At 43.2% G+C, this 15879-nt stretch overlaps 1 protein-coding gene across 2 annotated transcripts in view; it reads left to right on the top strand.

Annotated features, from left to right (window-relative positions):
* The window catches only part of APBA1 (amyloid beta precursor protein binding family A member 1), a 224381-nt gene that overhangs the window by 147268 nt on the left and 61234 nt on the right, over positions 1-15879 (top strand). For both annotated transcript variants that reach the window (XM_023213244.3, XM_023213245.2), the window contains exon 2: positions 6197-7466. In XM_023213244.3, the coding sequence (XP_023069012.1) occupies positions 6267-7466 (1200 nt within the window). In that variant the 5' untranslated portion in view covers positions 6197-6266. The remainder of the gene's footprint in view (positions 1-6196; positions 7467-15879) is intronic.

Genomic DNA, 15879 nt, shown 5'->3' with positions numbered 1-15879 from the left:
TTTTGTTGAGGATTTTTGTGTCTATGTTTGTCAAGGATATTGGCCTCTAGTTTCTTTTTCCATTGTATTTTTTCCAAGTTTTTGGTGTCAGGATAATGGCTGGCTTTGTAGAATGAGTTAGGGAGTCCCTCCTCCATAATTTTTGTAATAGTTTCAGTAGAATTGGTACCAGCTCTTTGCACATCTGGTAGAATTCAGCTGTGAATCCATCTGTTACAGGGTTTTTTCAGTTGGTAGGGTTTTTTTTTTTTTTTTTTTTTTGTATTACTGATTCAGTTTTGGAACTTGATATTGGTTTGTTCAAGGTTTCAATTTCTTTCTGATTCAATCTTGGGAGAGTGTGTGTTTCCAGGAATTTATCCATCTCCACTAGATTTTCTAGTTTGTGTGTATAGAGGTGTTCATAATAGTCTCTGAGGATCTTTTCTATTTCTGTGTGATTGGTTATAATGTCACCTTTGTCATTTCTGATTGTGTTTATTTGGATCTTCTCTCTTTTTTTCTTTGTTTATCTAGGTAGCAGTCTATCAATCTTGTTTATCCTTTCAAGTAACCAACTTTTGGCTTCACCGATTCTTTGTATAGATTTTCAGGTCTCAATTTTCTTCATTCTTGCTCTGATTTTAGTTATTCTTTTCTGCTAGCTTTGGGTTAGTTTGTTCTTGTTTTTCTAGTTCCTCTAGGTGTGATGTTAGATTGTTAATTTGAGACCTTTCTAAATTTTCGAGGTAGGCATTTAACACTATAAACTCTTCTTTTAACACTGCTTTTGCTGCATCCCAGAGATTTTGGTATCTTGTGCCTCTCTTTTCATTTATTTCAGAGAATGTTTTGATTTCTGCCTTAATGTCATCATTTACCCAAAAGTCATTTAGGAGCAAGTTGCTTAATTTCCATGTAATTGTGTGGTTTTGAGAGATCTTCTTGGTATTGATTTCTATTTTATTCCATTGTGATCCAAGAATATAGCTGATATGATTTTAATTTTGATTTTTTTGAATTCATGGAGACTTGCTTTATGGCCAAGCATGTGTTTGATCTTGGAGTATGTTCCATGTTCATGTAGATGAGAAGAATGTATAGTCTGTAGTTAATGGGTGAAGTATTCTGTAGATGTCTATTAGGTTCAATTGGTCAAATGTAGAATTTAAGTCCAGAATTCTTTGTTAGTTTTTTGCTTTGATGATCTAACACTGTTAGTGGGGTGTTGAAGTCCCCTACTACTATTGTATGGCTAAGTCTTTTCGTAGGTCTAGAAGCTCTTGTTTTATGAATCTGGGTGCTCTAATGTTAGGTGTGTGTATATTTATGATAGCTAAGTCTTCATGTTGAATTGAACCCTTTATCATTATGTAATGCTCTTTTTTGTTCTTTATTACTGATGTACACAAACTCCTCTCTGTGTTAACAACCTGGTATGATGCCTTTTGCTCTTTTTTACATTGCATTTGCCTTATGTCTGACCCCTCTTCTAACACTACTTCTGAATATGCTAAAAGGGACAGTTTATTGGAAATGCTCATCAATGATTACTTAAGGAAAGAGCAACTAAAGTAATTTACAACCTCCCCTTCTATCAATCCCAAATCAACATGAGCCTCTCCCACACATTATGAGATACCTGGATTCAACTGCTGAATCATGAACTATTCTATTTCTAAATGGTGCACTGAAGTGGAATACCCTCTTTTTGTTCATCTTTTCCACCCAAGCTGTGGAACATTCTAGAACCATAGACCAGAAAGCTATCTGTGCTTCACCACTGATAACCTGGATACCCTCATCCTGTAGCCAGGATGCCACAGCACCCCTTCTTGATGTTTTGCAGGTGTCCCTGAGGTGAGGACTATTCTGCCTGTGTTTTCCAGGTCATCCAACTTTTTTTGTAGAGGAGGAGAGATTTTCTTCCATCAGCTGCTCTTCCTCTATTTGCCTCTGCCTTCCTCCAGAGGTACATGGGTCATCATCAAGGACTTTTATTAGATGATGCCACTTCTTTCCTCAGCTTGCTTGGGATGCTCACTAGCTCATGAAATCCAGAACCCATAAGAACAGCAGCACTTAATATGATTCACAAGGTGTTACAATTGTTGTCATTGTTTTAACTCTAGGCTCCTTTTGTATCTTGAGGATATTTCTATTTTGCACTTACACCAGGTATCATAACTATCAAAGCTGTCTGCCCTGAACCATAGTTTGGTTCACCTAACCTTTCTAATCACTTGTTTCCTCATTTTCAGAAGAGCTGATAATGGCAGTACTCTTCATTGGCTAGTGTGAAGGTTAAACACGTCACGTGGAAAATGCCTAGTAGTACCTGGGACATAGTTAGCTAAGCATTTATACTGTGCCCTAGAAGGGAATCACTAAAGAGTTTAAGGAGTAAGGTTATGGGATTCAGATTTGTATTTTATAAAGATCATCAGTGGGGAGGATGGACTGGAGGGGGCTGATAAAGCAGAGTCAAGGAAGCAACCAGGTAGTGAAGACAGACCAAGACAAAGCAGTGGCAGCAAGGCTGATCCAAGAGTTATTAAGACAGTGGACTCTGGCATCAGTTTGAGGAGGGAGATAAGGGAAGGAGATTATTCAGTGGGTGGCTGGTGGTGCCATTTGCCCATATGGGAAATACAGGAGGGAACCCAGTTTGAGAGCCAGGGTGGGAAGGGAGGGTGAGGAGGTGTGATTTCTTCAGCTGTGGCTGGCTGAGTTAAGTGTTATGGAAACTCCAGGTGGAGCTTCCCAGAGAGAAAACCCCCACATCTTTCTGATCACAATATAACCCTAACATGATTAGCATTGTACTTATCAGTACTTAATAAATATTAGCGCTTAATATTTGGTGTTTAAAATTTTTGCTTTTGGAGAAAATACTGTGAGAAACATTTTTGTCCACATTCAAGTTTTTTTCTTTTAGACTTCTATATGTAGAATTACTGGGGCAAAAGGTATGCTAGCTTTTGAAGAATTTAATTCATCTTGCCAAATTGCTTTTCAAAAATTTTGTCCCAACAATATACTCCCACAATAACCTGGGATTTTTAAAAAGCAGCTTAGATGTTTTTCATAAATACCACTCCCAAAGTTGCCAGGGTATGGAGAACAGTCCTCTTGCGTGTAGGGATAAACCTAAGCATCAACTTCAGCTCCTTCCTTAAAAATTGACAATTGCCTTTTTGTCTTAGGGAAACTCCCAAAGTCAATGTCTGTTATTCATTAACATGTTGCAATACCACAACCCAAATCATATTCTTGAAAACACGATGGTGTGTAAAATACAAACACTGTATATGTAAATACTCCCATGAGGTCTGTGGATGGTGGTATAAGAAGGCACTTAAGGAACAAAAAGTTCTGTTGTACCAAAACTACATTAACACGGTCTTCCACCACCCCCTGGCCCACCAGAGAACTTCCTTTACCACAGTTTAGTGGATATACACGGAAGGAAATTCCATTTCCTTTGAATCAATACATGGGTTATAAGAGGGTACCATTCACCAATGTTAACCCAGAATAAGCTAAAACTTCTTTTTAATACATATGCCAATAAATTTTCATCAAGCTAAAGAAGAGCCATTTTCCCTGAAGACAGCATTTTGGTCAGTTCCACATACGGTTATCATGAATTGTTGGTCATTCAGGTGCTTTCTGTGGTTTTTGTTACTGTTTTTCTTACACTGACCACATACAACTGAGACACCTCAGGGTAACAGAACCCAAGAAAGTCTGTGATATGTTTGCTATCTTTTTCTGTGAATGCTCACTTTGTGTTTATTAGAAGTAGATTTGTACATTACAAAACCAGTGTAGATTTAATGAAGATTTACCTGTTGTCTTTTTTAGAAAGTCCTTATGAAGGAAACTTGGGTACACTGTTCTTGTCCATGTGTTGTATTGAGTTGAATATTTGTTCTGTGTTTCTCATAATCCACTGGAGGCCATTTAACTCGGTGGCCTGCAGCAGCAACACTTGCCTCTTCTGTTTAGAGCAAGGGTCCCCAACCACTGGGCCGTGGACCAGTATCAGTCCATGGCCTATAGGAACCGGGCTGCACAACAGCAGGTGAGTGAGCATTACCACCTGAGCTCTGCCTCCTGTCAGATCAGCAGCAGCATTAGATTCTCCTAGGAGCATGAACTCTATTATGAATTGCACATGCAAGGGATCTAGGTCGTGCACTCCTTATGAAAATCTAACTGATGGCTGATGATCTGAGGTGGAACAGCTCCAATCATGCCCCACCCCACCCTGCCACTGGTTTACAGCCTTAACCATCCATCAAGGTTTGAAGGGAGATTCATACTTGCTTTTGGAAGACTTTCTTATACTTAGTCCACATTTGCTGTTCTCAGGAGTTAATGGGAGAAGCCCACAATTTTTCAAAAGAGGCTGGGTCTAATTTGTATCAAGTGGGACTCACATCAAGTAGGGAAGCAATAAAGACTGTTCATCTCTTGTAAACCATGATTCTTTTCTTCTAGCGAGCACAAGTCGGGGTGGATCCATCAAACAATGGGAAGACATGATACTTTTGCTTGAATGTGGACTTGGTAGCTCCAAAGTGGTCTCCTTTGCTATTGGGATGGTCATCAATGCTTGAAGGAAATTGCTGTGGTTGTGATGGGGAGTTGAGTAGAATATAATGCATCTCACTACTAGAGAGTCAATCAGATGTCCCTGGTCCTCCTGGGGCTGTCTGCTATTATATTTAAGAGTTCACTTCCCATCCATTGTGTCCATTTGTAAGAGAGGCTCTCCAAAAGAACACAATAGCAAGTTTACACATACTGTTGAGCCTATTTACTACAGGGATCTCAAAATCATAGTGGTCCCGCCTGTTTTGTTGTTGTTCTTTACATTCTTTGTGTCTATTTCTATACACTGCACCAATTATACTATAAAGCTATTTTGTGATAAGAAGAATTGAGAGAGACTGAAACCAAATCTTTCTCTCAAGCTACAAAAGTTCTCTGAAAATAGAAAGAGACCTACCCATATTTTTTAAAAATTACACTTGTTATCCAGTTAGAGCTATAATGGCAACTCATAAAATCATAGAATTTTAGATGTAGGTTATATGGGGAAAGTGAATATAGTCCTCCCTTGGTATCTGTGGGGGTTGGTTTCAGGACCCCAGTGGATATAAAAATCCATTATAAAATTGTATAGTATTTGCATATGATCTATGCACATCCTCCCATATACTGTAAATCATCTCTAGATTTCTTACAATACCTACTACAATATAAATGCTATGTAAATTGTTGTTATACTTTATTTTTACTTGCATTATTTTTTATTGTTGTATTGGATTTTTTTCCCTAATATTGTCTCCGTGGTTGGTTGTATCCTGGATGCTGAGTGCGCAATAGGGAGGCCTGACTATTAGAAACCAGCTGCTGTGTAACATTGGCCTCCAGGAAAACGTGCCTCCTGGTCAAACAAGTTAGGGAAAGCCTGTATCCTGTATCTTCCTCCTTCTGGATATTAACAATGAAAAGTCAACTGTAACTCAGCATTTTCCAAACTGATTTGATTACAGAATCTTTTTTACCCTGCGTAATAGCTATTAACACCCTGCATGCAGGAAATGAGTCCAGTCACACCGTGGAGGTCCAGAAAATTAAGCCACTTGCCTGAGGTCACAGAGTCAGTAATGACAGAGTCATGGCGGGACCCCACTGCTAGCTGATAGCCTCCCTCACAATGGCTCCATACTTGTGTTGCCAGCAATGGCTTCAAAAGATGTTCAAGATTATGTGTCTTTGAAATTGATTTAAAGAGTGATTTCTAAAGTTGTAGGATCCTAGTTTAATTTGGAGAGATTTATCTGTTAGCATATAGAAAATGTGTCAGTTGGCCCATTCAATTTAGTAGTACTCTTTATTCAGATGCATCAGAAATGGGACCCGAATCGTATGCGTGGTGGAGAACAAAACGTTCCTGAGGTGCTCAGTGTGAGGGGTGGGGAACGGAGAAAGCCAATAAGCAATTAAACAAGTAGATATGTAGTTACAAATTATGATGCGTGCTATGTATGTGTTGTCAGATTGAGCTTAAATTTGCAGTCATTTTTTAATTGACCCAGAACCAAAAGGAATCAATAGCAGTTGTTTTCATGGTTATCTAAATATTCAGCTCATAACGACAGTTTGCACCACATGACAGCCTCTTCCCTTCTTGTTTTTCCAGCCCAGTCGAGCAAAATGAGAGCGCAGTGAGCCGGACCCAGCTTCTCTCCTAGCCGTCCCCGACTCCCAGCATGAACCACTTGGAGGGGTCTGCGGAGGTGGAGGTGACTGACGAGGCGGCAGGTGGGGAGGTGAACGAGTCAGTGGAGGCTGACCTGGAGCACCCCGACGTTGAAGAGGAGCAGCAGCAGCCGCCACAGCAGCAGCACTATGCGGGCCGCCACCAGCGCGGGGGCGCCCTGGAGGACCTCCGCGCCCAGCTGGGCCAAGAGGAGGAGGAGCGTGGGGAATGCCTGGAGCGCTCAGCCAGCACCGAGAGTGGCTTCCACAACCACACGGACACCGCCGAGGGCGACGTGATCTCCGCGGCCCGCGACGGCTACGATGCGGAGCGTGCACAAGACCCCGAGGACGAGAGCGCCTACGCCGTGCAGTACCGGCCGGAGGCCGAGGAGTACACGGAGCAGGCGGAGGCCGAGCACGCTGAGGCCACGCACCGCCCTGCACTGCCCAACCACTTGCACTTCCACTCGTTGGAGCACGAGGAGGCCATGAACGCGGCCTACTCAGGCTATGTGTACACGCACCGGCTCTTCCATCGCGGCGAGGACGAGCCCTACGCCGAGCCCTACGCTGACTACGGCGGTCTTCAGGAGCACGTGTACGAGGAGATAGGGGACGCTCCCGAGCTGGACGCGCGCGATGGCCTGCGGCTCTACGAGCAGGAGCGCGACGAGGCGGCCGCATACCGCCAGGAGGCCCTGGGCGCGCGGCTGCACCACTACGACGAGCGCTCAGACGGCGAGTCTGACAGCCCTGAGAAGGAGGCCGAGTTCGCGCCCTATCCGCGCATGGACAGCTACGAGCAGGAGGAGGACATCGACCAGATCGTGGCCGAGGTCAAGCAGAGCATGAGCTCGCAGAGCCTCGACAAGGCAGCCGAGGACATGCCCGAGGCCGAGCAGGACCTGGAGCGACCCCCTACCCCGGCCGGGGGTCGCCCGGACAGCCCCGGGCTGCAGGCGCCGGCGGGGCAGCAGCGGGCGACAGGCCCCGCCGGCGGCGGTGAAGTGGGGCAGCGGTACAGCAAGGAGAAGCGCGATGCCATCTCGCTGGCCATCAAGGACATCAAGGAGGCCATCGAGGAGGTGAAAACCAGGACCATCCGTTCGCCTTACACCCCCGACGAGCCCAAAGAGCCCATCTGGGTCATGCGCCAGGACATTAGCCCCACCAGGGACTGTGATGACCAGAGGCCGATGGACGGAGATGTAAGTAGGTGCAGGTTCGGGCTTCCTCGGCCCCATGCGGCGGGAGGGAAGATGGCGCCCCATGGCCTTGTGTGCCCTTGGGTAGTGACTTTATGGGAAATGGTCTGTGGGGAGGCTAATAACTTTTCCACCCTAAGCCTCAGAAACAGGTTGCACTTAAACTCTTAAATACCAGCGGGAGAGAAGGTGTCGAATGCACTCGTCAGATTATTAGCAGGATGGCTTCAAATCAGTGCTTCCCACACTGTGCCTGGAGGCCTTGTGAGAAATGCTTTCTTGGGTACATCGCCCTCCACCCCCAGTTTCTGATTCAGAAAGAGTGGGGTGGGGCCCGAGAATTTGTATTTCTAATGCCAAATGAAAAACAAGCCCTGATTGAGGAAGGAGAGACTTCCTTGGAAAGGATTATTGCAAAGGGGAGAAAGATACTGTTTCATTATAGGGAGGAAGGACTGTTGCGGTAGGAGAACCTCTGACCTAAGATCTTTAAGGGTCTCTAGGGTTAGGAACAAGGGGGAAGTTGTTTTATAGGGAGGAGTAGCCAAGTAGAAAGAACGGGGTGTGTGAAAGTGGCGTGAAAAGGGTGGGAGTTGAATGTGCTGTGGATCAGAGAATGTTTCTACCTGAGACCAGCGTTTTTTCAGGAGTGGTAGTATGCTGGCCAAAGTTCACGCACCTGGAGGAAGGAGAGACACTTAACCAAAGTTTGGTTAGCAAGCAGTTCAGCTGATGGTTGGTGAAGAAAGAATGGAAATGTGGAGGGTCTGCGTCTGGCCTTGTCATAGGTAAACAAGAGGAGCATCCCTATCCCTGCTCTAAGTCAGAGGAGAAGGAGTTTCCCAGAACACAAAAGGATGGGAGTATTTCTTCATTTTGTTTCTCTGATTCTCAGGTAAAGTTCAACGTTGTCACTAGCAAGTTCCCATGTGATGCTGCTGGTCCCAGGACCACAATTTGAGAACTGCCGTAAATCAATCCCTTGAAGATTTGGGATGGGTAGTGTGCCCTCTTTGGAGGAAATCCTTCTGAGCCTTTTTCTGCCAGGGGTTTCTGCAGTTTTGTTTGTTTGTTTGTTTGTTTTGTTTTGTTTTGAGATGGAGTCTTGCTCTGTCACCCAGGCTGGAGCTCAGTGATGCGATCTCTGCTCACTGCAACCTCTGCCTCATGGGTTCAAGCAATTCTACCTCAGTCTCCCGAGTAGCTTGGATTACAAGCAAGTGTCACCGCGTCCGGCTAATTTTTGTATTTTTTAGTAGAGACGGGGTTTCATAATGTTGGCCAGGCTGGTCTCGAACTGCTGTCCTCAAGTGATCCACTCACCTCAGCCTCCCCAAGTGCTGGGATTACAGATGTGAGCCACAGCATCTGGCCAGTTTCTGCGATTTTTTTGTTTCAGTTTGGTTTTTTGAGACAGAATTTCACTCTTTTTGCCCAGGCTTGAGTGGAATGGTGCGATCTTGGCTCACAGCAACCTCCGTCTCCCAGGTTCAAGTGATTCTCCTGCCTCAGTCTCCTGAGTAGGTGGCATGACAGGCACATCCACCATGCTCAACTAATTTTGTATTTTTAGTAGGGATGGGGTTTCACCATGTTGGCTAGGCTGGTCTTGAACTCCTGACCTCAGGTGATCTGCCTGCCTTGGCCTCCCAAAGTGCTGGGATCACAGGTATGAAACACCGCACCCGGCCTCTGCAGTGTTTTCACCCACCCTATGCCTCATTGTGGGCTTCAGTAGGTGCATAATTTTCACATCTGGTTGTATCAGGTCATCCTTCCCACTTCACAAAAGATATGTATTCTGTTTTAAACCAAATTGTGTTTCATTGTGAAGAGCTACACAAAGTAATTGATGCCACTGTTGACATTTTCCATTTTTGAAATACCTAGGAAATGTTATAACATGGCAAGTTTAGGTGTCACTATCTGTTAAGAATATATCAGAAAGACTAACTTTTGCTCTGATTCCTTTTCTATAAAGATTCTCTCTGCTTCTACTCTCCCTTTCCATACTCTTGAATAATTTTTAAGCCTTCCATTTTAAAATGGATCTTAGCGTAAGATAAGGGTTGAGAGCTTATATTCAATTTCATTTAATTCTACATTTTATGATTGCACCAGGCCATTTCTCAATACATATCTTTGGAGTGAGAAACCATTATTGTAAGGTATTTGTTCATTTTACTTACACATAAAGAGCTATGCAGGTCAGAGTGGTAGCATTCACCTCCTCTTTAAGGAATAGTCGGCATTTGCTGTTAGCGGATTAGAAAAGGTTGGAAACTAGTAGGGAAGGGAACTTCATTTCTCTCCAGCAAGGGGCAGCATTGGGTCAGTGAGTTCAGACATGTCCTGCCTGTCTCTTTTCTAGGCTTCTAATTCAGTGAAAAACAGGTGCACTCACACGTAGAATTCTCCTTGACCTCCAGCTGTCTCCAGATTCCTCCCAGCTAGGAGGGATTGCAGCAAGCATTTTGCAAATGAGGTGGAAATAGAGCAGCTTTTCAAAAGTAGGGAGTTGGCAAAAGGCTGACTTCTATATCCTTTTAGAAACCTGGAAAGCCACCAGAGGAAAAAGCTGCAGGCACAGTTGGTCCAGATGCTGGCCTCTGCCTTCAGCTTTCTCCAGTGCGCCAGCTCCTTGAAATGACCTGCTTAACCAATTGCCCCTGCAGCCTCACAATGAGCCCACAGCACAGCCTATGGTAGGGCTAGAGGCTGACTTTTATTCATTTGACCTAGGAGAACAACTTAAGTCTCTTGCATACTGTTTCATTCAAAAGGTAAAGTTAATTATAGAACATTGTATGATGCTTTAGGAACCCACTGTGTCAGAAATACAGCTTAATGCTAAGAAATCAGTATGGATCACTGGGTTATGAATAGTTAATATGAAGCAAAACTGAAAACCTGTGCTTTAGAGTATTCCAGCAGTCATTTTTAAGCTATTTGTGGGTTGTATTTCATCTGTCATGCCATATTTATAGGAAAGACCTTCCTTTGCTGCCTCTTTAATGGTCTTATGAGAATATAATGATATTATATTCTGTTGATTTCCATCTCAGCATCAAAAAATTTTTACTGAACACTCATTTTCCATGTACGCTGTCATAGAAAATGGAAAGGTGTTTTAAAGCCATGTGGTCTGAAGTCTGTCTGGGTGGTACTTATTAGAAATGCAAGTTACTGCCCTTCCTTTCCAAACCAGAATACCTGATGTGGGGCTCAGTGATTTGGTTTTTTGTTTCATTTTATTTTATTTTGTTTTGTAAACTTTCTCTGAGATTCATGAGCATGTGAAAGATTGAGAACTAATGTTTTAAAGGAAAAAATGTATTATCTGGGCACTTTCTCCATGTAAGTGCTGTGGATATAAGATTTAACTAAATCTTTTATTAGCACAGGTAAAGTTTTAACAAAAAGAGCTATCTCACTGTGATTATGGTCAGCAGACCTGGAGAAATGGTATTCTTACAAAAGCAGTATTTTGAGTATTTGCATTCTCAAAGTGGCAAGATCAGAAACTATAATGAAGCAAATAAAAGGAGACAAAAAAACCTGTATTGCCATTTGTCAGCCACCATTGCTAATTGCTAAATCTGCTTTTAACACTACTTTTAATTCCCCCAGAACTTAAGCACATTTTTCTTGGAGCAAACTGGCATTTGTTTGCTGGTGAGTTGTATAGAGAGAGAAAACGGGATTGCTTATCCATAAGAGTTTACTGAACACATCTATTACATGCTCAGCACTGAGAGAAAATAACTGTGTTCTAAACATTTGAAAAAATACTTACGTGCTTTTCTTCTAGTAAGGAGTTTCCATTTTCTAAATATATGCTTGAGAAGTATCTCCCAATCCCCTTCTTGAAAAATATTGATGATGAAGACCTGTCCTTTTCCTTTTCTTTGTTTTGTTTTGTTTTGTTTTGTTTTTGAGATGGAGTTTTGCTCTGTTGCCCAGGCTGGAGTGCAGTGGCGCAATCTTGGCTCACTGCAACCTCTGCCTCCCAGGCTCAAGCAATTCTCCTGTCTCAGCCTCCCGAGTAGCTGGGACTACAGGTGCATGCCACCATCGCCATCTAATTTTTGTATTTTTTAGAAGATAAGGGGTTTTGCCTTATTGGCCAGGCTGGTCTTGAACTCCTGACCTCAGGTGATCCACCTGCTTCAGCCTCCCAAAATACTGGGATTACAGGCATGAGCCACCAAGCCCAGCCTGAAGACCAGTTCTGAAAACCCATAGCCTACTGATCTGTCTATAGGCAACAGAATCATTCGAGAACAGAGTCACAGTAGACTCAGGGAGATTGATGCTAGCAAGCACACGGTGTAAACTGGATGGTTTTGGCTACTTTAAGTGGTGTGGTATATAGCTTGAAATGATGTTTATCTCTGCTCCCTCCTAGAATTTCAGTAAAATAATAAAAAGCACAAACACTGACAGAGGAAACAGTAACAGATGAGCACAACAAAATTTGGCAACACCCAAGTGGTAACTGGCTGTGATGGAAGGGTTAGTGTGCCCCAGGATTTCCAGTTCTTTTATTTTTTCAAACACGGAGAAGACTGCACTTCCTCACCCTCTAGAAGTTAAGCATGGCCAGGGAAACGTGAGCCCTGAAGTGTTTGCTTCCAAGTGGGAACAACTAAGGCCATGCTTTCTTCCCCAGTGGAAACAGACCCCAAAGCCTTATGTTAAGGGGGCAGCCTCACAAGATGGCTGTGCCGCTGTCAGCACAGGTCCCATGAAACCACAATGGGTAGGGCTCCCTGGGACATGTATTCTGAGAGAGGAATCAACCTTTATCGTTTTAAGCCACAGAGATTTTTGGGGTGGTTTGTTATCACCGCACAGCCTGGTCCATCCTGACTAACACACTGATGAGGTTTCTGTTTTCTCTCTTCTGCCAAGTGTTTGTGAGGATGTGTGCGGTAGACACCCCCCAAAAAAGACTTAAGAATTTGAGACACAGATACCTCAGGTGGCAGAAATATGAGGAGTAGGGCTGAAAAAAAGAAGAGGATTATTTGGAAGCCCGTCACAGGAGACATTAAACTTCCTGGTGCCTTCTCCAACCCATGAAGCCAGGCGACTTCTCCAACCCATGAAGCCAGGCGACTCCTCCTCCCCGCAGAAGATGGGAGGCTTCTGTAAGGAAAGGGTGAACCAGAGGAGCACTGAAACTGGGGACATGGCAACAGTTGGAAATGGAAACAAGTGGGAAACACAGGGCCCACTAAGCAGCGAGACCCAAAGAATGCCTTACAACTCTTAGTTGTCAGGCTTAGAATCCAACCCACTCAGGACCCCTAGTCCCCAGCAGATGAGTGCATTCCTCTCAGAGGTAACAGGCCCAAGAGAAAATACTACAGATACTAATGTTTGGGGGTTTCCCAGTACACCACTTGGCTTTCCACCTGATCACCCCATAGTGATGGCTCCTGCATCATAAGCACATGATCTTCCAGTAGGCTTTTTGGGGATTTACTCTTAAGTATGAGTGAACAGCCAAGGATCACCAGACATTTAAAGAACATCTCTAACATGAAAGACAAAGACATGAAGCAAATGGAAAGTCACTTGCAGAAATCAAGGCAGCAAAATTGAGGAAATCTTCAAAACAGAAAAACAAGTATGGCAAAAGTAGTAGGAACAAAGATAAAACAGAAGGGGAAATAATGAAAGACCATGCCCTGGAGCCAAAGAACACAGGAACTTCCAGATTAAAAGAGTCTACTGGGTACCCATCTAGAATAATGAAATAGAAAAGACCCACAGAAGTTTCAGAACAGGAGGGAGAAAGAGAAGATTGTACAGGCTTTAGAGAAATAAAAACAACAATGATCAGGAAACACAATGATGTTGGACTTTTCACAAGCAACACTGGTAACTGGGGGACCTACAGCCAGTCTATCTTCAATTCAGTGTGAAGGTGCAAAAGATGTTTTCAGACATGCATGGTCCCAGAAAATTTACCTCACATGCACCCTTTCTCAGGAAACCACTGGAGGATTGCTCTTCTTGCATGGGAGCATAAACCAAGAAAAAAGATGCAAGATCCAGAAACAGGGAACCCAACCTGGGAATGCAGCAGAGAGAATCTCCAGGTGATGGGAAAGGAGATCCCAGGATCACAATGGTGCAGAAGTCCAGCCACCAATCCCGTGTGGCCTGCTGCTCGCAGGGCCCCAGTTAGTCTCTAGAAAGAGTGAAACTGAGAGATTTCCTGATAAATTTGTGCCACCAGGAGTTTTAGAAAGTTTTAGGAGAGTTTGGCATAAATTATTGATCAGTCCATAGAAGACTAAGCAAATGGAAAAACAATTCCATTATTTACTTCAGTAAAAGCAATTGTTATATTGGCAAGAAATGCAATGATAATATGCGTTGTAGTTCAGCAGGGAAGAGTATAGTCTTCAGAACACAAGCCCTGAATATTGATTAACCAGAAATTGTAATATTGAGAGGATGAGGGTGCATGTAACATGAAAGAGGTAAACCTTAATTGTTTATAGTAGAGCCAGGAAATAATATCTAAAATTGAAAAACCAAGGTAAGGCAGTATAAACATGCTATTTATGAATATGGAAATAAATACCAGGGAAAAATGTTAGAAGAGCAGGACCACAGCATGGGAGGGAGAGGGAAGACTTCAATTTTTGCCATAAACTGCATGATATCATTTGACTTTTAAAATTATATTCATGTATTTCTTCACCTTAATTGAAAAATATGCAAGAGTAAAAACCCTTTAGAGATGACTCACAAAGGAACCATCTCATTATTACTGCTTTCCTGGAGACACAAAGGCAAACACTTCTGTACATTTTGTGCACAATTTCTAAGAAACAACTGCTTTATTAACTATGTTATGTGGTAAGATGAGTGCACTAAGTTTTTAATTTCCTGCAGTGTTTGTGTTAAGCACACACACTTGCATTTGACTTACATGACACACATAAGAGTAAAGAAATAAAAAGTAGGTCAAGGCGGGAACTGTACTACTTAAGGTGAAGAACGCTAATTGATAAATGAATTTACACCGTGACAGTGGAAAACCTGAAGAGTTCAGGAGCTGTGGACTTGATAGTGTGCTTAGTTTGGAAAGCACAGAACAGTTATGGGAAGGATAGCAGCAAGAATACTAACTGCAGTGGGAGTGATGCTTGCTGAGGTGAAATGTGATGCGTTCATTTTTCCTCGGATTTGTATACTTATGTAGGTTAATGGTCTTTACTTCAAAAATGAAATGTTTTTGAGACGACTTCTTTTACCAGGGCGCATGTAATGGCCCATTCTGCAACTTAGGATCTGCAGTAAAGTGTCATTTCTGTCAGTGGGGAATAATGCTCTAAGAGACCTTAGTTGTCAATAACAACAACAAAATGAGGCGTTTTTCTGTGAACTGTGAGAACCTAATGCAACTGGAGTAATTTTTTTAAAGATTTAATGATCTTACTGGTACACCTTTAAAATGAAAATGCTTCACCTTGAAATCCCATTTGAAGAGTAAATGATTCATTTCAATCAAGAAAAAAAACAAAAGGAGATGGAAGAATGTTTGCTTTTGATCTCACCACCTGGATTGGAAGTATTGCCTCCAATTATTTTAACTTGTCTTTAGAGTTTCACCTGTCAGTTCATCTCTAGGCAAGACGTGTTGCCTGGCAGGTGTCTCCCCCACTGACATCAGACCATCACCACCTAGAAATCACCAGAGCAAAACTTGTCCGGTGATCTGCACACCAGAAGGCAAGTTCTCCAGTTACTTTGTGCTCTGTAGAATAAAAGAAAGTGATGGAGAAGATTGATCTTTTTTAACCCTCTGGGCTCTAATGTTTTTCTCTTTGCCTGACCCCTCTCCCGAGAGGAATCTTTCTCAACTTTTTTGATGGATTGTCTCACCAGACGTTATATGTGTGAAACTCTGCCCAGAAGTGATGGGACAAACAAGATGGAAAGAAATGGACGATTTAGTGAGAGAGAATTTTGTTGTCAGTTTCCAGTCAGAGTTGCAGCTCATAGGCCACAGTTCGGGCATCTGACATGCTTGCTGAATAAGTGTATGCTCAATAAACTGCCCAGTAGTCTTTAGAAAAATTGTGTCCTCTGCTCTGACTATGCACTCTTTAGAGACAGTCTCACTCTGTGACCCAGGCTGAAGTGCAAGGATACAATCCTAGCTCACTGCAGCCTTACACTTCTGGGCTCAAGCAATCCTCCTGCCTCAACCTACGTAGTAGCTAGGGCTACAGGTGCATACCATCATGCCCAGCTAATTAGTGTGTGTGTGTGTGTGTGTGTGTGTGTGTGTGTGTGCGCGCGCATGTGTGTTTTGTAGAGACAGAGTCTTGTTATGTTGCCCAGGCTGGTCTCAAACTCCTGGCCTTAAGCATTGGCCTCTCAAAGTGTC

Source organism: Piliocolobus tephrosceles, chromosome 14 (genome assembly GCF_002776525.5).
Source record: "Piliocolobus tephrosceles isolate RC106 chromosome 14, ASM277652v3, whole genome shotgun sequence".
Taxonomy (NCBI): Eukaryota; Metazoa; Chordata; class Mammalia; order Primates; family Cercopithecidae; genus Piliocolobus; species Piliocolobus tephrosceles.
Note: the sequence above shows the minus strand (reverse complement) of the source record. Positions and strands in the feature narration are given on the sequence as shown.